Source organism: Drosophila pseudoobscura, chromosome X (genome assembly GCF_009870125.1).
Source record: "Drosophila pseudoobscura strain MV-25-SWS-2005 chromosome X, UCI_Dpse_MV25, whole genome shotgun sequence".
Classification (NCBI taxonomy): Eukaryota; Metazoa; Arthropoda; class Insecta; order Diptera; family Drosophilidae; genus Drosophila; species Drosophila pseudoobscura.
The window spans coordinates 2,443,625-2,466,036 of record NC_046683.1 but is presented as its reverse complement, the minus strand read 5'-3'; the positions used below and the strand labels follow the sequence as shown (position 1 = coordinate 2,466,036).

The window sequence follows — 22,412 nt, the reverse complement described above, 5'->3', positions numbered from 1 at the left end:
GAAATTGCTTTTGATGCCAATCATTGAAAACTTTGCACAGCTTGCGTATCTGGGCAAAGCAGAAAGGCACTGGCACTGGTACTGGCACTGGCAGTGGCAGTCGCGGGGTCGGAGACCGGGCCAGAGGTGCAGTGCAGCTTCTGCCTTTGCATTGTTTGCGCATTTTTTTGCCCAGAGTCTCCACAGCAAGGGCTCCTGAGCTGCCGATGCAGTTATGACTGCCACTTCTTGGATTGGAATGTCACTGTATGCATAATCCGAGCAGGTTGCAGGCACTCCAAATAATGGCTTGAGGCGAGGCACAAGAAAAACAGCAAAGTCGCCAGAATGTTGTATGCTGAATTTCGTTCTTCTTTTAATTCCACAGAAATGTCCGCCGCTGTCCGGCGAGTGTGGGCGTGAAAAGTGTCGCCCACGGGGCCCAAGGAAATGTGCAATTTTAGGGGCGGGCCTGCAGTGTCACCTGACATGGGGCCAAAGCGAATAACGGCCTTTTAATTAATGTACTGACACGGAAATTTATGGCAGTCGATTTTAATTTATTGAACCTCTGCGACGCGGCGCCGTTTGGCGCCTTGGAAGCGCGACGCAGCTCGGCTCGGCCCGGCCCGGCCACGATTCGACCGAAATTTATGGCCAAGTCATTGCCCGGCTGGCCAGAAGTGCAGGAGAGAGAGCCGTAGCGGAGCTGCAGAGCGGAAAATGCGGGAAAATGGGGGAAAATGTGGAGAAAATGGTCTGCCATAAAATGATATTTATTTTTATTGTTGGCACATTATGAAATATTTATGGACATTTTGAATTTCAAAGACAGTGAACAGCGAATACAACGGGGGAAAAAAATAAGTTACGGATTCACGGAATTTCAGCCACAGTTTCGGTATTTCGGTATTTCGGTATTTCGGCCATCCGGTGCGGTGGGGTCTAGTGGGGATCTAATACTTGTTGATGATGGGCCGGGTGCGGCATCGGCGGCCACTCTCGCCCTGGGTGATGCCGCGGCAGCGCCACTGCTCGGTGGAGATCCATTGGTTGCCGGGCTTCCTGGAGCAGTTCCTGCGCCTGGCCTCGCAGCGGCTCTGAACGCTGCAGCCGCCCTGGCGGTTCTTCCAGCAGCTGGCGACCTTGTCCTCGAGGCACCAACGCTGCTGGCACTCCCTTACGCGCTTGCCGTCGGCGCTGACTGGCGCCGGGGTGCGGAGACGGAGAGCGCACCGCCCGGAGGCGCCGCTGCCTCCGACTATGTTGCGGCACCGCGTGACGCAAGTCTGCTTCACCGGCTCCAGGCCGTTGTCGCGCCGCGAGCAGTTCTTCTCTCGCAGGCGGCAGGGCAGCAGCCTGGTGCACGTGTTGGTGCGGCTGTCCCGAACGCACACGGTCCGGCTGCTCAGCAGGTCCTTCTGGGTGCAGCGGCCCGCGCAGGGCGGACGACGGTTGTTGCCGTCCACACCAATGGCCCCCACGAGGACAACGAGCCCCAGAAGAATGCAAAGCTTGGACATGGCTGGGATTGGGATGGCTACGACTCTTCTCAACGGAATGCGGAGGAGTGGTGCCCGTTTGCCTCGCTGAGCCGCCTATTTATGGAGTCCCCTCGCCAGAGAATACACCCCAAACACCCACTCAACGTGCCACATCTGTTCTGTTGTTTGCCCCGAATCTCGATCGGCAGTGAATGCAGTGAAAACAAAGCAGATAAGAGTCTACAGTCGGCAGTCAGAAAAACAGGCACGCACTCAAGTGTCAATGTAGTAAATGTAGCTCCGAAAAACAGTATAAATTTCCTTAGTGTACACAATTTCAGCATTCACTCGTAAGCAATCCAGCTCCATTGTCGAGAAGCACCTCCAAGATGCACAGCCAACAGTGGCTCATGCCCGTGGCCATGGCCATGGTCTTTGGTAAGTGGGGGACGAACACGAACACGAACAGGAACAGGCCCACGGCGTCCTCGAATTAACCGAGAAATCACGTTCCCCACAGCACTGCTGCAGCTTCAGCTGGCGGGCAGCACCAGTGCCAGCAGAAACGAGACCCACACCACCACCACCGTGAAGGCAGTCGGTGGTGCAGCAGCGCCTGTCTGCAGGCTGCCACCCGTCTGCATGGAGAACAGCCCGCGCGTCTGCGGCAGGTTCCCCGATGGGAAGTGCCAGCGCTTCAACAACATCTGCCACCTGCTGGAGGCCCACCACAATGGGAAGCCAGCCGCTGTGGGGCACGTGCCTGCCCGGGAGTGCCGCCACGTTGCTGGCGTGGGGTACCTCTACAGACGCCCCTGCCACGACGGCTGCCCCGGCCGTCGGGTGAACTGCAGCCGCTCGCCCCACTCGGCGAAGATCTGCGTGCGCACCACCAACCACAAGGAGTGCCAGCTCCTGGCCAACGTCTGCCAGCTGCGCCAACGCAACTGCCACGACACGCCGCGCCACAGTGAGTGATCCGCAGATGTGTAACCTCCCTGTAACGTGTAACCTCTAACCTGTAACCGTCTTCCTGCAGACTGGCACCGCACGGACCGGCGTCGCTGTGGGCTGGCCAAGCTTGGCGATGAGCCCAGGCCCTGCTTGCCCCTTCGAAATGCACCAAAATCTGCCACCGAGCAACAGTAATCTGCTCTGGAAAAGGGAGAGGAGTGAGGAGTCTCTCCCCCTGAGGTCTGCTCCCCCTGGAATAGAACGAGTGATACTGAGATCTGTCCCGTAGCATAAATTATAGTATTCACTGTCTTGTTTAGCGTAACTCCTTCCGTAAGATAAACCTTGAACTTAAGCTATGAATATTCTCATGGCTAGCATCTAGATAAACTTGATCTTGTTTCTATCATCAGAGGCTCGGGTTTGCGATCAAGACCAAGATCATTAGCTTCAAGGGAATGTCCGCTGTAATATGAAGTGACACAGAGGACAAGCCTACTGAGAGAGCTCGAATACTTATGTAGTCCGCAAAGTATCGATTGATTAATGGATATTCAAGGCATTATTTGGGCAAATAACACCTAATTTCTCTCTATTGGATCTTAAGTCTTCGGTAAATATCTAAATACGATGGATTGCATATGTTGTGGGAGTACTTTCACCGCCTTGGGCTTCTTCTGGGCTTCCTCTCGGGACATTCGGTGTTTCCGGCTGGCCGCCTTTCGCCTGCAAATTATTTTATTGAACGCAATTGTTTCTGGCTTTGGCTCGTTTGTTATTTTCGGCGGCGGCAAATTACTTTTTATGGCTGGCGGCGGAGGCCGCTATCCCGCTACCCCGCTTGCCACATGCCACTTGCCCCTGTTGAATGTGGAGCACAGCACTGGATGGCCTGTCTGATTCGAAGCGGATGGGCCTGCCGTTGCGGCGGCTGTTTTTCAAAATTTAATGGCTTAGAAAGCCATTTGCATTTTCTTTTTTTTCTTTTTTCGGGTCTTTCCAACTTTGTTTAACATTATTTGGCGCCGTATGTTGCCCACTCCCACTCCCTCTCCCAACCCCACCCCTCTGCCAGTTGCCGTTGGAGCGGACTAATTAGTTTGGCCTGGCAACGCTGTGGCGGCGGCTCTGCGGTCTGGCAGCGCTGCGCAATGCAATTTAGGGGTACTGCTGTCTCTGTCCCTCTCGTACTCGCACTCTTCTCGGCGCAGCCCGAAAGTATGCAATGAAAACAGACGTAGAATCGATGTAGTATCGACGTAGAATCGGTGTAGAAATGCCACTTACAGGCCCTGTCCCCAAAGGTAAATTAAATCCTTAGCCGACACTCACCTGCGTCAATTTGCCATTCACAATGCTGAGCGACTCGAGGCTGGAGCGCACGTTGCGCAGGCTGTTGTCCTTGAGGGCCTCCAGGTGGGAGTGGGAGAACTGCAAGTGCCGGATGTGGACGCCCGGCTGGAAGACGTCCTGCGACAGCGACGTGACGGAGCGATCGAAATCGTAGATGGACAGCGAGTGGATCGGCGCCGAGATCCGCTCCAGGGTCGAGCGCAACGACAGCGCCGTCGTTCCGGGGCACTCCAGGAAGAGTCCTGCAGGAGCAACGAGGAAGCAACAACATGTTCAAGTGTTAATTCCATATTCGACAAAAATTTGACAACGCAATTCAATTGGTTCTCCCCAAAGACCCAAAGGCTTCTGTCCAGTCCAGTCCAGTCCAGTCCTCTCCGTCTCCGTCTCCGTCTCCTGTCCCCATTATGTGCCTTGTAACGCATATTATTATCCTTGTCCTACCTTGTCTCCCCATGACATGTACTGCCTGCCTCGCCTATCAATCAATACTCCTTTTGGCACTGGGACGGACTCTATTAATAGCTGAATGAGCATTCGTTTGAGTGAACCAAAGGCTGCTGTTGCACCGGCTTCCTCTTTCGCTTAAATAGGGCAATTCTCAGCACTATCTCAATCGATCGACGAGGCAGGAGCCTCGTTGATGGATGCGGCATGCAACAGCAGCTTTATTGCTGGCTGCTGGCTGCTTGCTGCTGATGGCTGATGAAATGATGCTGCCTGGTGTCAAAGCAAACAAATCCTGCCTGGAATACACATTAAATGTGTTCGAGTGGGACGCACGGACAAGCAGACAGACAGACAGACAGACAGACAGACTGTGCGCTGCTTTTCCTTGGGTTTGGGGGCCCCCAAGGAGCTCTGATTTGTTATGGGGCTCGTCCACACGTTCGGGGTGCAATTAACTTTTCCATCCCCCCCGACCCATCGACCCACCGACGGACTGAATCGGACTGATTCGGACTGTCCTGGAGGTCTGTCCCGGCTTGATGCGTTTAATTAGTTCGGTCGACCATTCGCACTTACCATCTTCAAATTTGTAGCAGGGGCAGGCAGAGCTGTCGTCGAAGCTGGGGCACTCGATGCCAGCAGCTCCACCGCCTCCCCCTCCCCCTGCGCCAGCGCCACCGCCACCGCCACCTCCGGCTGACGAGGATGAGCCGGAACCCGTGGAGCCACCATTGGGAGCACCCAGATCGGCGTAGAGCAGCTCACGTGCACTGCCTTTGGCACTGGCAATGAGGAGGCTGCTGGCGGCGGCGGCAGCCGGGGAGCGGGCAATCCTGGCCGAAGGTGTCATCGCTCCTGCTGCGGTCCCGGGCAGCATCGTCACCAGCAGCAGCAGCAGCAACGGCAGAAGCCACAGGACATGCTTCCTCCATTGCCGCTGCACTCCGGCAACACTATTGCAATTTCGACGACATTGTCCCTGGTCTCGTCGAAGGAGAGGCTGCTGCTGCCGCTGTTTGCTTCTGCATTTGCTTGCTCTGCTCTGGGTCTGGCTCTGGCTCTGGCACTGGCTCTGGCACTGGGCCTGCTGTTTGTGTTCGTGCTCCTTGGCAGAGTCTCGTGGCAGTCCCTCTGCCATTCCCTGTACCATTTCCATTTGCTCTATTTGATGTCCTTGTTGCTGACGCTGATTATGCTGGAGTGGGAGCTGCTGCTGCTCCTGCTCCTGTTCCTGGTGCCTGTTTTGACGGTTGGATGCTTGTTTTTTCGGCTCCTGGCCGACGCCTCCTGCCGCACTCCCAGCCTGTTGACAATTGTTAGTGCTGCTGCTGGTGCTGCTGCTGCTACTGCCGAGGGTCCTGGATGTGGATGTGGGTATGGAGTCGTGTCCGTTTGTTGACTTTGTGCATTTCGCTAATAAGTTTGCCAGCGCCGCATCTGCTTCTGCTGAATCGCTGCCTTTGCACATTTTTCTTCTCTCTTTCTCTTTCTCTGTGTGTCTATGGGGCTGTCTCTGTCGCTTTCCTCTTTCTCTCTCTCTCTCAGCCTGTCTCAATCAATGTGGCGCATTCGTATTGATGTGTTCCTGTTGCCATATCGGTGGTGGGGGCGGGGGGGAAGATGCAATCTGTGGAAGAGAAACAGAAACGGAAACGTAATTAATTCTAAATGTCAGCCACTTAAAAGGGGAACAAATGGCATTGGAACCGTTTAAAAATAGTCGTTTCTGTGAGTGTCTGTAATCTCAATCGAAAGTGATATATGTCCTACATCCATATCGAAGGAGGGGCACACCCGAAGCTTCTAATGGAAGCGAGGCAGCACAAGCGACCGAGGAGAGCTGTCGCACGACGCGTGCCGCCTAATGACGGAACAAGTGTGTTCTTAGATCCCAAATCTTAATAATCATAAACCCATACCCGTGACATCTCCATCGCCCATGTTTTCCATGAGAATGAATCACTTCTCCTAATGCCTTCTCCCCCAGGGGCATGGCGGGGCATGCGGCATCTATTATATAATATTTCATAGCTTATGCTGGCTGCTCTTTCCGTTCTAATCCACATTCCCTGTTCCAGTCCTCGCTGTTTCGATGTCATTCCGCTGCTGGACAACGCGACAGCCGGAAATTTGGAATAATTAATATTTCGGCTGCTGTCGCTGGCATCTGAATACCCTTCAGAAAGGGTATCCACACCGGAAGGTACAAGTTTGTGCCTCGACGAAACCATTTGTTCCATTTTCCTACGGCAGCCAAGTACCTTGGATCCTTAGGGATCTAAGCCTTCCAGTATACTATAGTGCACTTTTAGAGGGTATCTGCTGGTTCGAAGCCTCGCCACGTTCCTTCTTAGCTGTTGTTTGCGGAGCGCTCTTCCTGTTTTGGCCGAAACGAACGAAATTTCCGGTTAAGGCTGGCAGGGAGCAGTCATTCGACGCATTAGCTGCCATAATTTTAATGGCGTTTAATGGCCCAGGAATGGAATTGAATGCGGCCAAAAGCACGCAGAGGAGGGACGACCAAAAAAAAACGCATTAATTAGAAAACGAGCGAACAACGACTTAGCAATAAAATAATAATAATAAGGCAAGCCAACGTGACCGCCGCATACCAGAGCCCCAGAGTCCCTTTCCCTTTCGCCACCCCCCCTCCCCGTCCCCGTCCCCCTAGAGAGGCACTAAATTAGGCGCTCGCCTTTCGGCCAAGGGAAAAAAGAGCCCCAGCCCCGTCCCCAGCCCCAAGCCGCAGAAAAATTCACGCACTTGACACAAATTCCTTTCGGGCGGCGGGCGAGCATTAAAATTGAAAATAAAAACAAAACGAAACGCAAATTGTGAGGTGACGGGGAGGGGGGCTCTCCGCGGCAGCAGGAAAAGCGGAAAAAGCGCTGCCCAGGCATGCAAGAAAATAATTCATAATACAAACGATGGCCGTCCGGGCGAGGAAAAACGCACACCGAGAGGCAGCCATAATGTTGTCAGCGCAAAAAATGGCCACTAAATGGAGACCCGAAAAAAGCACCAGACCCCCGGGATACACGCGGGCACAGCCCCCGCAAAATGGGTTAAAAGCTGGACCCTCACACGGGGGACCAGAGATTTATCAATTTGCTGGTTAATTACGGTTCAAGGGGGAAGGAGAGCCCGTTTCAATTGGTCGTATGCCAGGATCCAGCGTAGGATCTTGGGGAACATGCGGAGGAACTGCAGATGTCTCCGTAAATAATCAGTGTTTCAGCATAATTATGATCGGTGCTTGCCATTTGTGTGTGGCCCACTAGAAACATGGATTTGTGGTCCAACTCAAAGAGGATTGTCCATCTATAGGAGATGGTTTTTCCTATTATCCCATTCAAACACCTTGCTAGAGGCTAGAGGCTAACGGCTAAAGGCCTTTCCTTTACTGAAGGAGAATCGGCACCTTTGATAGATCTCCGCTGCCAGAAGACCTGCCTCGAACAGCAACAGCGATGGACGGCCTTCGTTTTTGGAGGAAAAGTGTGGCCAATCGAATCGGTGTACTATTCCACTTTAAGGGATTACGGCCGAGACTTCAGGAACGGCTTTAGGGATAGACCTTCCCTTTGAGTGGGTGAATTGGAATCAATCCTAGCAAGGGACATACGTCGATTCCCGATACAACAATAAAACGCATCGAATTCTTCGAGTTCTGTAGTAGTATTCTCCCCAGTTCCTTTTGGAACTACCACCTGACAATGACCTCCATTTTAGGGGGGGTTGGAGTGTCTTCAACCCTTTCGCGGCCTGCCCATAGGCCAGGGCACGAGTGGCAGTGGGGGGCGCTGGGAGTTTGGCGAGGGGAAGGGATGGATGGCCGTGTTTTCAATTAGTGGCCATGACAACTGAAGTTTTTACCGCGCTTCGGTTCTTGCATCACTTTTTCCATTATTTTTATGCGGTTCTATTCGGTAGGATTCGTGTTTGTTTATTGTGTGTGTGTGTGTGTGTGCGTGTGTGTGTGTGTGCGTGTGCTTTCGGTTTTCAGCATTCAGCTTTCCCCGTTTTTCCGTTTTCCAATTGTCGCTGTCGCTCTCGCCGTTTGAGTTTGAGTTTGAGTTTGGATAAGTTCGAGTTTGCCCACTCGCTGCAGTCGCGGTTATTTGGTTAGCAAGTCTGTCACTCATTCAGTCATTCACTCAGTGAGTCAGTGAATCAAAGAGTCAGTTTATCGGTCAGTCAGTCAGTCAGTCAGTCAGTCAGTCATTCAGTCAGTCATTCAGCAAGTTGCAATCGCATTTGCGCATAATTAAAAGTTAATTGAGTAACAACAAAGCAACAAAGCTTAATGCAATTGGAAATTGAAAACGGAATAACAACCAAATGGCGGACCCAGTGCCGCATCAAATATGCTCTGGCAATTTATTTACGAGTATCGTGGCCAAATCAATAAATCGCCATATGAATAATATCTGAATAGCAGTCGAGTGCGAGTGTGTGGCCAGGGATTGGCCAATTGATGGGCGGGGAGCAGCGCAGCGGAGGAAAGAGGTAGGTGCCAGAGAAGAAAGGGGGACAAACAGTCCAAAGGTATTCCCATAAGTTGTACCATCTCCCCAGGAAATGGGGCCATCCTTGCTCTGAAAATGGATAGCCCTTGGGTAGAAGAAGGGCATCGATGATTATCTTGTTCCTAGTTCAAGTTCCTAGTGAATCCTAGTGGAATGGAACAGGTATTACATGCCTGATATCCCTGATAACTGCTTTGGAAAAACGTATCCATTAAGATCCCATACCGATCCGATACCGATAGTACTTCATTATCACTCTCTCGGGAATCGAGAGTACCTCTAAAGAGTCATCATGAGCTGGCACTTAAAGCAGCTCCCCTCCAAGGGGTTGGGGCGGGGCGGAGGGGCAGGGGCACGGTTAGGGAACTACACCTTGGCGGGAATGTCGAAAATTAATTGCAATTAAAAACCCTAGTTCCCCTGGGAAAAGCGACACGACAACAGCGACAGCAACACGAACAACTTGAAAACAATGATGGGGAGCAATGACGATGACGATGACGATGGCCAATGAATCTACTAGAGGAAGGGGGCAGATCGGACTGCATGGAAAGGGGTGGGGATGGGGATGGGGATTGGGACTGGGGATTTGGGGAGAGCGAAACCTCAGCTTGGATGACATTAGCGTTGACAGCGAGAGAGAGAGAGAGAGAGACCAACAAAGAACAAACGGGGAGAACACACAGGGAACAACTTTGTTTATGGCAGTAAGCAACACATCACTCACATAGATACACACACACACACACACACACACTAGAACGTAGAACGATGCACCTGTGTCTCTGTGTTTGGCTCTGCCCTTTGCTTCCTGTGAACCAGTGCTGGGTGCTTGCTGCTTGCTGCACCCTTCGTCATGCTCCTCTGCTTAGTCTCGACTGCTATTTCATTTTAATGACTCACGTGACTTTCACGTGAGAGAGAGGGACCCCACTGGGCCTCCATTGAGAGCCAGAACAGCCAGCAACAAACGGAATCAGCATCAGCAGGGAGAGGAGAGGAGAGGAGAGGAGAGGAGGAACAACACCCGACATTGTCCATGGCAGCTAAAGCCGGGGCAAAAGTATAATCATAATAATAAAAGTTATACACCTAACATGCCATTACATAACAGATTCAGAGAGGGGGAGAGAGCGAGAGCACTCTCCACTCTCCCTTCAAGGGGCAGTCACGCCCACCGATGTACGCCCCAGCTGCAGAGCCAGATGGCAAGATACGTACGAGTACGAGTACGAGTTCGAGTACGAATATGTTGCATGAAAGCCCCGGATAGACATGAGATGGGTTCTTACTTCATTTGAGCAGCACACAAGCTCTTTGGTTTGCACTGAATCCCAGCCAGGGGCCACGGGGGACCACGGTGGGCGGAGGGGATTCAGAGCTGGATAAAGCCAACGGCCAGACGGTACAATCAAAAATTCAGTTAATTAGCTCTAATCAGTAAATGGAAATTTCAGAGGAGCCCCAAACCCATGCTAGTAGAATGGATTGTTGGAGTAATAGATCCAGGGATGGTCCATTGAAAATCAATGGTAAATCGGATCACTAGAAATTTTATTTGCAGCTTTCAATGCCAGCAATCATCGATGGATGCTGGGCTCAAAAACTAGAGCATTTACTAGCTATTATCTCCGCCTCAAGAGCACAAACGATGTGCTACCCTCGGGATAGGAGATGGTTATGCCTATTTCCCCATTGACCCCACATAGCTCTGGAAGGCCAGTCGCTGGAGCCACTCATCTATGCCTCTCATGCCTCTCATGCCTCTATTTATTCCCAGACTCCCAGGAACTATTGATGGTAGCACGCCCAAGCTTCGCTTTGGCCTTGGCCTTGGCCTTGTCCACCTGCGGCCGCTCCTGTTGCTCCTGGAAGTCTGCGATGTGGCTGGAGGATCGGCCCCCTCAGAACCCCTTGCCTTACAGAAGAACTGTTGCAAGTGTAATTGTTTTTGTCGAAAGGCAAGGCGTTTCTGTTGTTTCGAAAATTTGGAAAATTTAGCCAAGATGCAAAGTCAAGATACTTTGGGCTCGGGTGTGATTGATGGGGCAGCTTTGGGGATGGATTTGGGAGGGATTAGTGCGGCAGTGAATGTCGGACGACTCGAATGGGATCGGCCTTTGTGCACTCCGAAAACATTCAGCCGAGGCGGCGGCACTCCTGATTGCATTCTTGAAGCCCCCTAGATTTGGCGTATGATTTGGAGGCCTCTTCCTATTGAGCCGCTGCCGGGAAATGTTTCATTTCTCGATTCTTGACAGTGGTGTCTTGCGAAATGTACACTCAAGTGGCAGGCCCGGGGAGTGACAGGCCATTCATCAAATGGGCCGACTTCTGCCTCCCGGATTTTGCCAAAAAAACGAAGAACTTGAAAGTGAGCAGGGAAGTACCAATGGATGGCTATGGATGGCTATAGATGGCTTTGGGGTGCGAGTAATTGGCTCTAGAGCGCGGTCTGTGACAGCAGATATTAGCGCCCCCCCAAAGGAGGGCCCCCTCATTTTGATGCGAGGAGTATGGTGGCAGGCGGCATGCGGCATGCGGGAGCTGGGTATAAATACCGCGTCAAATGAGGTTCAAATGGGAAACGTCATCGGACTGGGACCCACATCGGTGCCAGCATCGATGTGATTGACAGCAGAGCGGAGCAGAAACCGCTTCTGCTGTTAAGACAAACAATCTGGCGGTTTTTGTGGTTTTAAACACGAACATGAAAAATGTCAATTTGACAGGAAACAACACGATGCAGCAGCGGCAGTAGAGCACTCCTCCCACAGCTCCTGCCACAGCAGCAGCTACAGCCATTCCTGGTCTCCAGTCTTTAAGTAGATTGTCGTGTCGAACTGACGACACAACGACTCTGCGGTCAGCACTCGAATTCGTAAAGCAGTGCCAACAGCCATCCCAATCCCAATCCAATGGCGATTGGCGACTGGCGATTCGTGTTCAGCTAACTGCAGGTTGAGTTTCTATTGAAAATTGTAACAAAAATGGTTTCTATTTTGTTCGTTCCTGGGCGGCTGCTGCTGCTGTTGGTGGCTCTTCTGCTGAAGACCATAAGCAGCTACTACCGGGCCAACTCTCAGTCAACGGCTCACTTTAGTGGAGTTTGAAAATAGAATCAAGCGAAAAACACCACAAAGGCCCATAAACATAGCTCTTGAAAGAGAAAACCCCTGATCCGAGCACCGAAGACTGGACACCCTTTCACGCCATCGTTTGGAGGGACTATCCCCAACTGGAGATATTTAGTGATCTTAGAATCGCAAACTTTAATGGCCGGCAAGTGCTAAAGCCCCCCCTCTCTGTGGATGGTGCTTCTGGTAGCTGGTACACCCCTCTGGCGAGGGTATGGCTAGGGGAACTACATGCTTACATACTAAATAGCCAACTGGATGGATGGAAATGGTCACCGAGAGAGAATAGCCGTAGACCATAGACCATAGACCGTGCGTGTGCATCTGGCCGGCTCTTCCGAAGCAGGAAGCCCAGAAGCGCACACAGCAAACACCTTTTACAGAACTGGCCCAGAAAAGGCAACAAGTCAAAGAAGCAATTTCCAAGCGATTAGAATTGATTATAATTAGTTGAGAGCCAGAGTCAGTGGCAGAGACAGAAACAGGGAGGTATCTCCGCCTCTTCTGCTGGAAAATATTGTTATTTTTAGGGCTTCAGGGCTACATTTTCATTATTTTACGACTGATTGATGCACAAATGATGTATTATTTAATGCAGTATTTTGTAAACTTAAAGACCGAATGGATTAGCATTCCTAGGTTCAGTTCTCATCTCCCCCTAAATGGGTATTTATCCCCTAAATGAGGGAAATACTTTCGTGGGCCCATCCACTGACAGGAATCCACTTCAGGGGCACTCGAAATAATTCGAAATTGCCAAGAGAAAAATACATTGAGTGATGCAATGGACTGGAGTTCTTATGGAGTTCCCTTTTCCAACCTTTTCGACCAGAAAATGCAGCAGCAAATGGTTAATAACAAGACAGAGGAGGAGCAGGAGGAGGAGGAGCAGGAGGAGGAGGAGGAGGAGCACATCTTAAGTGCTGACTTATTAATGGACCACAGATGTGTGTGCACACACATCAGACAGGCCTCTTGCCTCATGCCTCATGCCTCACCATCCAGAAGAAGACAACATCGTTTTCCCTTCCTGGAAGGTCAGTCTCTCAGTCCCACGGACGAGAACCAGAAACGAGAGACAACAACAAAACCATCCATCCCATCCATCCGCATATCGTATCGTATCGTGTGCACTGTGTCAACATGGATCGGGGTTTCTGATGACTCACGGCCAAGTTCGAATGTCACGACGGAGTCGCCACGGAATTGGGTTCGTGGTAAGCCGTGGTGGCTCTGTCTGTGTCTGGGCCGCCTCTTATCGTATCCGAAAAAACATTGCCCGGCTGCTCTCCAAAGATATCTTCGGTACACGACTTTTTGTCGCTCTGTTCCTCTGTTTTTCCCTGATTTTTATACCCGATACTCAAAATGAGTATTGGGGTATATTAGATTTGTGGTAAAAGTGGATGTGTGTAACGTCCAGAAGGAATCGTTTCCGACCCTATAAAGTATATATATTCTTGATCAGCATCAATAGCCGAGTCGATTGAGCCATGTCTGTCTGTCCGTCTGTCCGTCCGTCCGTCTGTCCGTCTGTCCGTCTGTCCGTCTGTCCGTCTGTCCGTCCCCTTCAGCGCCTAATGCTCAAAGACTATAAGAGCTAGAGCAACGATGTTTTGGATCCAGACTTCTGTGATATGTCACTGCTCCAAAAATATTTCAAAACTTTGCCCCGCCCACTTCCGCCCCCACAAAGGGCGAAAATCTGTGGCATCCACAATTTCGACGATACGAGAAAACTAAAAACGCAGAATCGTAGAAGTTTACTATATCTTCTAGAGTGCAAAATCTGAACCAGATCGTATAATTATTACAGCCAGAATCACGAAAACAATATCACTCTTTCTCGCTCTGTCTCACTCTAACACACAGGTTTCATGGTCGGTTTTGCCAATTGCAAAATATGAGTTCAAGGATCTCAGAACCTATAAAAGCCAGAGCAACCAAATTTGGTATCCACACTCCTGTGATATCGGACCTTGACCGTTTCCTGTCCAAATTTCGCCACACCCCCTTCCGCCCCCGCAAAGGACGAAAATCTGAGGCAACCACAAATCTCAGAGACTATTAAGGCTAGAGTAACCAAATTTGGTACACACACTCCTTTAAGATGTCACTATAAAACGTATATCTCAAAATTTTGTCCCACCCCCTTCCGCCCCCACAAAGGACGAAAATCTGTTGCATCCACAATATTGCAAATTTGAGAAAACTAAAAACGCAGAATCATAGATAATGACCATATCTATCAGATTGCTGAATCTGGATCAGATCGGATCATTTTTATAGCGAAAGGAAACAAATCAATTTGCAGTGGCTACGCAGCGCCCGACGTCACGCTCAGACTGATTTTCTGTCTCTCTCGCACGCACTCTTTGTCGTGTCGTTTAATATTAGCGGCGTCTGCCAGAGGAGAGCCATACTGACTTAGTATCGGGTATAACCGTAGAGTTGCGGTGTCCGCAGCAACTCACAACGTTCCCCCTCGTTTTTTCTGGAAATATTTCATTGGGCTGTGGTCACATCAGGGAAAAACAGAGCGGGGAAAATACTCTTGCTCCTACTCTTAGCGACAAGCAATGACATGAAGAGGCTGCTGCTGCCGTTAGATGATAAAAAAAAAACCAACGTTCTGCCATCGAAATCTGCCATCCGCCTCTTTGCACCTAGAAGCCCGGCTTTATATTCAATTGATTCCTTCCACATGCCACTACGCGATACAGTGGCCAGAACAAAGATCGGGGGTTGGGGGAAAATCATAGGATCAGAATCATAGGACCATAAGAGCGGAAAAGGTACATTAGAACTATCAAAAACCTATGACAGGGCTCAAAATGAGAACAGATTTGCAATCAGGAACATATTCTGCACCACTAAGTGATCCCAGAGACACTAGACCAAACCGTCTTATGTGCAGATCCCAAGGAGTGGTGCAACCATGGGTCCATGGTCCATCCATCCACTCTCCCAGAATAAATCTTTTTAAACGGTCTCTCATGACTACACATAAGAGTGCAATGATGGTTCAGGTCTTTCCCGATTATACTTTAAAAATTTCATCCCTAACCAAAGAGGTCTCAAAGATTATCCAGTTCAGACCATATGTATTCCTTGCATTACCTTAAAATGAGCCTTTATTTCCGTTCAAAATCAAGTTCCAACTCTTAAAATATCTATTCTTTTAGACCTAGTTTTGGAACCTTTTGCCACAGTGCAGCACGGGTCACGGTTAAGGCCAGAGGAAGCGAATGGAAGGGTGAAAGGTTTTAGGGAAAACTTGCAAAATTGTTGTCCACTTTTCGTGTTTTTCCATGCCATGTGGGGATCCCCCACAGCCCCAGAGCTGCCGCAGCCCGCATCTGGCTAGAGTTTTCGGCTTTTCCCGTACTCTTTTGGCATCACCATTTCCACCCAATCCCCCGTCTCTCCACTCCACTCCACTCCACTCCGCTCCGCTCTCCGTGCTGATGTTTTCTTTTGTAGGCTCGATGCGAATGAATCCTAAAAATGTCTGGCTGTCGGCTGGCCCTTTTTTTGTCGGTTTCTGCTTTAAACTTGATTCATGACGGACGCCCGGGGGCGCCCTATATCGAGTATTTTTTCCAGTTCTGTTTCCCGGGGGACATGGGGCCGAGGGGCCGGGGGGCCGGCATTCATGTGCATTTTCGGGGGCTTACCCGCTGGCGTGTTGATATGTTTATCAATGTTATTATTTATGTTTAGATTTGAATGTCAATGTCGAATTGGATCGAATCGGAATCCGAATCGGCATGGCATCGGCATCGGCCTCGGCATCGGCCTCGGCATCAGCATCCACTGCAGAGGAGAGAGCGGAGTGTGGAGTGTGTCTCGAGGGAGCGATGTTCAGGGGTTTACACTCCACTCGCATTGTGCGCGCACTTTGAACTTTGATGGCATTAAGTTGTCAATTTGCGTTTTGACTTACCAAAGACATAAATCGGAGGCGACAGCGACGGCGATGGCGACAGGCGCCTATAGTCTGTCTGCACACAGAGAGAAAAAGGAGAGCAAAGGAGGTGCCAAGGAAATGAGGAGTGGAGAGATAGCCGTTTGCCCAGAAGCCACTGAAGAGCTATTTGACAATGAGAAGAGTGGAATTCAGGGCTTGGACCCCATTTAGGTCATACCATGACTTTTGGATATTCTATGGATCCACCCATTATCCTCTAGCTGAAAATTTCGAGACTTTGGCTCTTCTTTTCCATCGTTTCTTCAGTGTAGCCTCCTTCTCGCTCTCTCCTTCTCCTCCAAATGAACAGGACTTATCTTGTAGATTGTGAAATGTTCTTTTTGTGGGCATGTGGGCGTCGATTGGTTGCTCCTTTGTGGGGCATAGGCATCATAGGCCCCCGTCTGCACCTTCTCCGCTCTGTTACTCACGCGAGAACAATGGAACAAATGACTCCCTTATTGTTAATTTCTATTGTCTAAAACAATTCAAGGAACATCCATCGCACAGAAAGAACATTTTTGGCAGAAAATTAATTATTTCGGAAAACCTATGCGATGCGAGAGTTTTCCTCACTTTTCGAACATGAGACGATGATGTTCTATGGGTTTTTCCAAAGCCAAAAACAACGTGCAGCTCTTTTTGTATTTTTCAAAATTCTCCAACTTCATTTTGTACGACTTTTTGTGCTCGAACTTTGTTTTAATTGATTTTGGATTCACTTTTTCCAGCAAAATCTCCAGACCGAAAAAAAAACTTGTTCGGAAAGTGAAAACGAGAACATTAAGAGAGTGGCCAAGAGGGAAAGGGGGAAAGGGGGAGAGAGGGAGAGAAGTAAAAGTGAAAATGATTAGCAAGATGAAGAGTAGAAGATGATGAGGAAGGGAGGGGGAGGGGGAACAACAGAAGACTGTAAAGAAATGTAAAAAGAAATTAATTTCCATTGAAAATTCCAAATGCCACTCGAAGGGGGGCTGGCTCCAAGAAGAGGGACGCAGGGACGCAGGGACGCAGGGAAGGAAGGGAGCCAGGGCCAGCAGCAGAAGGAAAACATTCGAAAGACAAAGAAATTTTTTAATTGATTTCACTTAAAGCACCAAAAAATACAACACAAAACACACAAAAACAACAGCAGCCAAGAAGTCCAACTCCAAGCCAATGCCCGAGATGCCAAAGAAGAAGGAAAAGTACCAACAACTGTTGAATTTTTTTCTCTTTCGGCTCTTTTTGGATTGTATTTTTAATTTGTTTGGAGTTTTATTTTTGTCTTGTATTTTGGGGGGAAAGGGAAAGGCCAGCACCAGCACCAGTGCCAGTCTCCCAAGTTCCAGAGACACGCACTTGACCACTCAAAAGTCAACCGAGAGCCGGCCGCGCGAGAGATGAGCCCCATAAGCGCATCCCATCCCCGTTTGCCCATTCCCCGATCCGCATTCGGGGTTCCGGCCAAGTGCGGGGCCTAATTGGCCATTATGTGGGGCCCAAACAACGCTCGAGTGGGGGCGGCTAATTAAAAGTGGCGTGAAATACAATTTGCCAAAACAGAACAGACCAGAAGCCAAAGCTTTTGGATATTCCTTTCTCTGGTACTGCCTCTAAAGAAATTTTCTTTCGTTCGTTTAGAGTGGGGGGATCGTATCGTGCACTTGTCACCCAAGAGTGAAATATTCCCACCAGGCGGTCCCGTCCGGTCTGTCCCCTGACCTCAGACACAAAACCCCACACAGAAAATTCAAAATAGAAATAGAAAATTTCTCAAAAATAAAACCAAATTTCGGATAACCGAAAACCGAATGTCAATGGAAATTTACCAAAAGAATTACCCAAAAACCGAAAACCGAAAACCAAAGATAAACCATGGAAATCGTGTTCGTGTCTCTATGTAAATTCCCTAAAAAGAGAGAGAGGGCGACCAGTCGACAATGCATTTCTCATAGGGTCATTAATCATCCGCACGCACTCCCCATTCATGCCTTAGTCGCACGGGCAGGTCCGAAGAGAACTCGGGAAGAGTCCAGTTTTCAGTTTCACAAAGAAAACCCAATTTCATCGAAAAATACCATGAATTTTCCAGTTTTTACTTAGAAATTATTTTTTTTTTTCAGTGCATCTTCGATCTTTGGGAAACACCTTACCTCGCTTATTTATGCCTTGCGATCGAATGCCACCATCTAACGCGTCTGAAATGTTGCGCCACACTTTATGTGCGATCAGTGGGGTATTGCAACAACGAGGTGGCGCTTAGCAACACGTCGGAGCCGTGCCAAATGTTGCCAAGCACCATCACGTTCTGCTAATGCCCCTTGTGCTTTGCGTGTTTCCAGCAACATGAAGTGGGCCACATTCCAAGAAGACGGAAGAAGGGTAGTACAGGATTACATATGTTCTATGTATATGGGCACGAAATTAGTCTCTTGTTATTTTCCCCATTATTTTTAAGGCAGCTCAGCAGAGAGGTATAGGGTATCCCAGTACTCCGTACTCGACAAATGCCTAGCAGTGCAACAGGTTTACCCGAGCAACATGAGTGCGGACTTCCAGCAACATTTCTGTTGCATGGGCAACATTTACGGTGTTTGTGACGTAGGGCGCGAGCAGCGACCGAACCGATCGTATGGGAAATGCACGGCCTTGCCCGCCTCAATCTTTCTCGGGCCGCGAAAAATGAAACAACAGCAAATACACACACACATATTGTCGAGTGTTTGTTGCTAATAAACAACCATAAACAGCAACTGTGAACGTTTAACGGTAACGGTGCGTGCGCAGGCGTGCGATCTGCCAGAGGAGGGGGAGAGGGAGAGATCCAAGCAGCCACAGCCACAGCCAACAATAATAACAACAACAGCAACAGCAAGTGCTTCCCATAGAAAGAGGAGAGGAGAGGAGGATGAGATCCACAATCCATTTCCATTTCCATTTCTATTTCTGTTTCTTTTTCGTTTTTCGGAACAAGAAAAGAGAGAAGGAGAGAGACAGAGAGACATGTGCAATCGGCCAGAACGTGCATTTTTCAAATAAAACATTAATATCATCCATTCTTCAATAATTCATGATCTCTTCTGCTGCGGCGGAGAGGAGTTCGAGTTCGTGCGGCGCGCCAAAAAAAAAAAAACAAAAACGATTCCGAGTACATTTCTTCGTTTCGAATAAAACGCTTTTCCGTGTGCATTTCTCTTTTGTCGTGGAATTGGATTGCGTTCGATACGATACGATACGAAACAGAAACAGAAGCAGAACTATGTATGTTTGACCCGATTCCCGTATTCAAAAAAATTGTGACCGAAGAATGAGTAGACTCAAAAGAGAGGAGGAGGGAAACAAAATAGAAGAAAGACTCCACTCCCGCGATATCTGTATGAAGGGAAACAAAAAGAAAAACATAAAATACATATATATATTATGTATATTGTATTTGTATACCGATGATGTATGGGGAATGTACGGGATGTTGGGAAATATTGTTGTGCATGCTGTGGCTCTTAGGACCGATAGAACCGACTCTAATATACGAACACAATCTTCAACAATGAACAATAACTAAGCCTCAATAGTCGAACCCTATTTTTTTTTAACAAAAAAGTGTAATTCAAAAAACTATCGAGTGTTTTCGGAAGTTCCCTTCCATAAAGTGCTTCAGATCTTCAGATAAATAATTCTAATCATTTTTTGTTTGTTTTGCTCTCTAATTTCTCCCACAGTTATTTGTTGTTCTTGTCCCACTGTGCACTGTGCAACACGAATTCAATTTATTTCGCATTTTTTTTGTGAGTGAGTGTGTGTCTTGTTTCTTTGTGAACGAATACCGTGTGAATACCGCGTGAATACCCCTTCAGCGAGGAGCGAGCGTACTTTTGTGCGGCAGTGTGCGTGCGCCATGTGAGTGAGTGGAGCGGGCGAGGCACCTGTTACAGTGTTACAGTTACAGTGCGTGTCATAATGATAGCGACAGAGGCCACAAAAGCTGCCGCCGCATCGGCCATAAAATGAAAGCCGAGGCAGCCCCCAGCAGCAGCAGCAGCAGCGGCAGCAGCCCCCCGAGGAGGAGGTCCACCGAGATAATTAAACAAATTTTAGATCGATATTCAAATACGGACTTCGAGTCCGGACCAAACCAGATAGTTCCAATAAAAAACAAAAACAAAAACAACAACTACGACAGAGAAGTGTGTGTTTTTTAGAGCGAGAACAAAAAGAACAAAAAGCGAACCGAAAATCCAAATCCGAATCCGATACAAAATCAAAATCAAAATTTGTGTTCAATATTTATATATATGCTAATTTATTTTTACAATAATTTGGTATTAACCCACAAAAGCCAAATACAACAATAACAAAAACAAAAACACACCAACGACAAAAGAGTGAAAGATAAAAACAACAACGAAAGAGCGGAGAGAGAGAGAGCAAAGGCAGAAGAGCAACGTAAAAGCAAAAGCAAAAGCAAAAGCAAAAGCACGCGGACGGCAGGGAGATCTTTCTCGTTTCGCGCGCGGGATATAAAACCACAGAAAAAGTAAGTGGAACTATACGCATAATTATACCCTATAAAGAGGCCCCAACAGAGGTGGCATGGCACCCACCCCCTGTCTGTCTGTGCTCTACCCACAAAAAGGAACCTTTTGTACCATGTTCTGATGGTGCTCCCTGGCTCTAGATCTTCCTTTAAGAAAACTTATGTCTAGGCTTTATCTCACCGCAAATAGTCTTTTTTTTCCCAGTTAATCCAACAATTAGTAGGTATTTCAATACCGCGACTCTCCCCTCCCTAAGTGATCTTCATTCATAGGGTATTTCCCGCCTCGATCCTCCATAGTTGATTCATCTTTCTCCCTTGTTTTATATTTTATTTCACTGCCATTATGTGTGTTTTTTATAATTCTCTTCTTTTTATTGGTTTTTGTTTTTCTCCTTTTCGCTGGATGAAACATGTTTTTAATGCAAATTCAATTGAAACCAAAGGCAGGCGAAATTTCTTTACGCCTCGAATGCGAATCCGAACTCGGATCCGAAGGCGGATTTTGGGCGAGTCTTAAATGAAATGTATGTATTTTTTTTTCGGTATTTTCTGGGTTTTGCGTGTGCCTCGTATTTCATATCATTTGGAGGGCTGATGGTGGGCTTATCCGCGACGATGGTTTTCCCTCCCGCTGTGGCCCGATGTTGACCTTCTGACGGCTGTGGCTATGGCTATGGCTATGGCTATGGCTATGGCTGTGGCCTAATTGTATGGGAAAATGCGAGGACTTGCAGGGATCCTGGGGTTTTGATCCTCTGATTCCATGCAGGTCGTGGCTATTGGGAAAGGTCAATGGACTGAGTGAAACGAATCGTTTAAAGGCTATCTAAATGGGAAGGGTAGCCACATATCGTGGTGTTTGTGTGGCTTTGATGCTTTGAAGGCTGGAATTTTTCAATTTCCCAACAAACTTTAGTCGGAATGGTACTTTGGAAGCTTAAGATAGAACGAATCACGAACAAAAATAGCTTTTATCTCAATCTCTGATTCTCATTAAAACCACAATCCACTGCACATACGCATATGAATTCTTCAGAGCCTTTGGTGGCGCATATCCGATCCAATGATCCGCTCGGGATCCATAGCCATATACGTAGACCGTCCACAATGACCGAAAGGGAAAGCAATCCATGATCGAGAACCCATACCATGTGATCTAACACTGCTTCCACACAGCATCCACAATCCACAAAGTTCGTACCACAAATGAATCCCTAGGAATAATCCCCGAGTTGTATTCCGTATTTTCTTGAATTTTTGGAATATTTCCATTCAAAATGCACATGGGAATCCAATCCAATATTCCCAATCAAGAGAAGAGTTGCCTGCCCAATTCTGGGGCTGATGATTGACCCCATTTGACCCCGTTTTGCGCGGTATCTTATCAGCCCTGAAATTTTCGAGCATTTGCGAAAACAACAAAACGATCATCACATGACGATCGTCAGATGGGTTCCATGGAGATGGGTTCTACGAGTGTATGATGCTGAAGATGATGTCACTCGCAGACATAACATACATATGTACATATGTATATAGAGTGATACTCTATCAGTGCCACCGGTGGCTCACCGATCAAGCGATCACTTCCGTTAGAACGGAGAGGGAGAGGGAGGAGGAGAGAGGAGGAATCCCTCGAAACAGTAAAGCAGATTCCCGCATAAAAGCCGAAAATAATTGCATTCAACCAAGCGGCAACCCTCGAAAATTGTTGACATCCGAAGTGCCACAAAATCCACACCACACCACACCGAAATTTGAAGTTCAAAAGTCATTAAAGGCATTAGAAAGTGTTGCAAACAGGGGCACGAGCACGAGGGGCGCACTCAAATGGATGGATTGGAATGGGTGATGGGTGATGGGGCACGATAATTGAATGGCTAGAGGGGCACCCGCACCCCGCAATCAGCACCCAGCACCCAGCACCCACGTGAAATGAAATCCGACAACCGTCGAAAAATAAACGAATACATCACGAAATTCTATTTGCAGGCGGCTGTCCAGCATTTCGGCATTCAAATGGTCAAAAGAGCAATG

The 22,412-nt window shown here is 48.6% G+C and overlaps 4 protein-coding genes across 7 annotated transcripts in view; 2 read left to right on the top strand and 2 right to left on the bottom strand.

Moving 5' to 3' along the window:
* The window catches only part of LOC6902283 (chaoptin), a 180,475-nt gene that overhangs the window by 8,784 nt on the left and 149,279 nt on the right, over positions 1-22,412 (bottom strand). For all 3 annotated transcript variants that reach the window (XM_033385612.1, XM_033385611.1, XM_015185874.2), the window contains 2 exons: positions 4,797-5,847; positions 3,750-4,012 (listed from right to left, as the gene is read on the bottom strand). In XM_033385612.1, coding sequence (XP_033241503.1) covers positions 3,750-4,012; positions 4,797-5,688 — 1,155 coding nt within the window. In that variant the 5' untranslated portion in view covers positions 5,689-5,847. The remainder of the gene's footprint in view (positions 1-3,749; positions 4,013-4,796; positions 5,848-22,412) is intronic.
* On the bottom strand, positions 740-1,582 carry LOC6902284 (uncharacterized). Its single transcript, XM_002133775.3, has one exon. It carries the CDS (start codon positions 1,500-1,502, stop codon positions 936-938), a length of 567 nt encoding a protein of 188 aa, XP_002133811.2. The 5' UTR covers positions 1,503-1,582; the 3' UTR covers positions 740-935.
* On the top strand, positions 1,714-2,772 carry LOC6902285 (uncharacterized). Its single transcript, XM_002133776.3, has 3 exons — positions 1,714-1,901; positions 1,984-2,433; positions 2,503-2,772. The coding sequence occupies exons 1-3, from the start codon at positions 1,853-1,855 to the stop codon at positions 2,610-2,612; spliced, it is 609 nt and encodes a 202-aa protein (XP_002133812.2). The 5' UTR covers positions 1,714-1,852; the 3' UTR covers positions 2,613-2,772.
* fog (folded gastrulation) overlaps positions 20,068-22,412 on the top strand; it is a 33,278-nt gene continuing 30,933 nt past the window's right edge. For both annotated transcript variants that reach the window (XM_001355664.4, XM_033385613.1), the window contains exon 1: positions 20,068-20,372. The gene's annotated coding sequence lies outside the window, so the exon portion shown is untranslated. The remainder of the gene's footprint in view (positions 20,373-22,412) is intronic.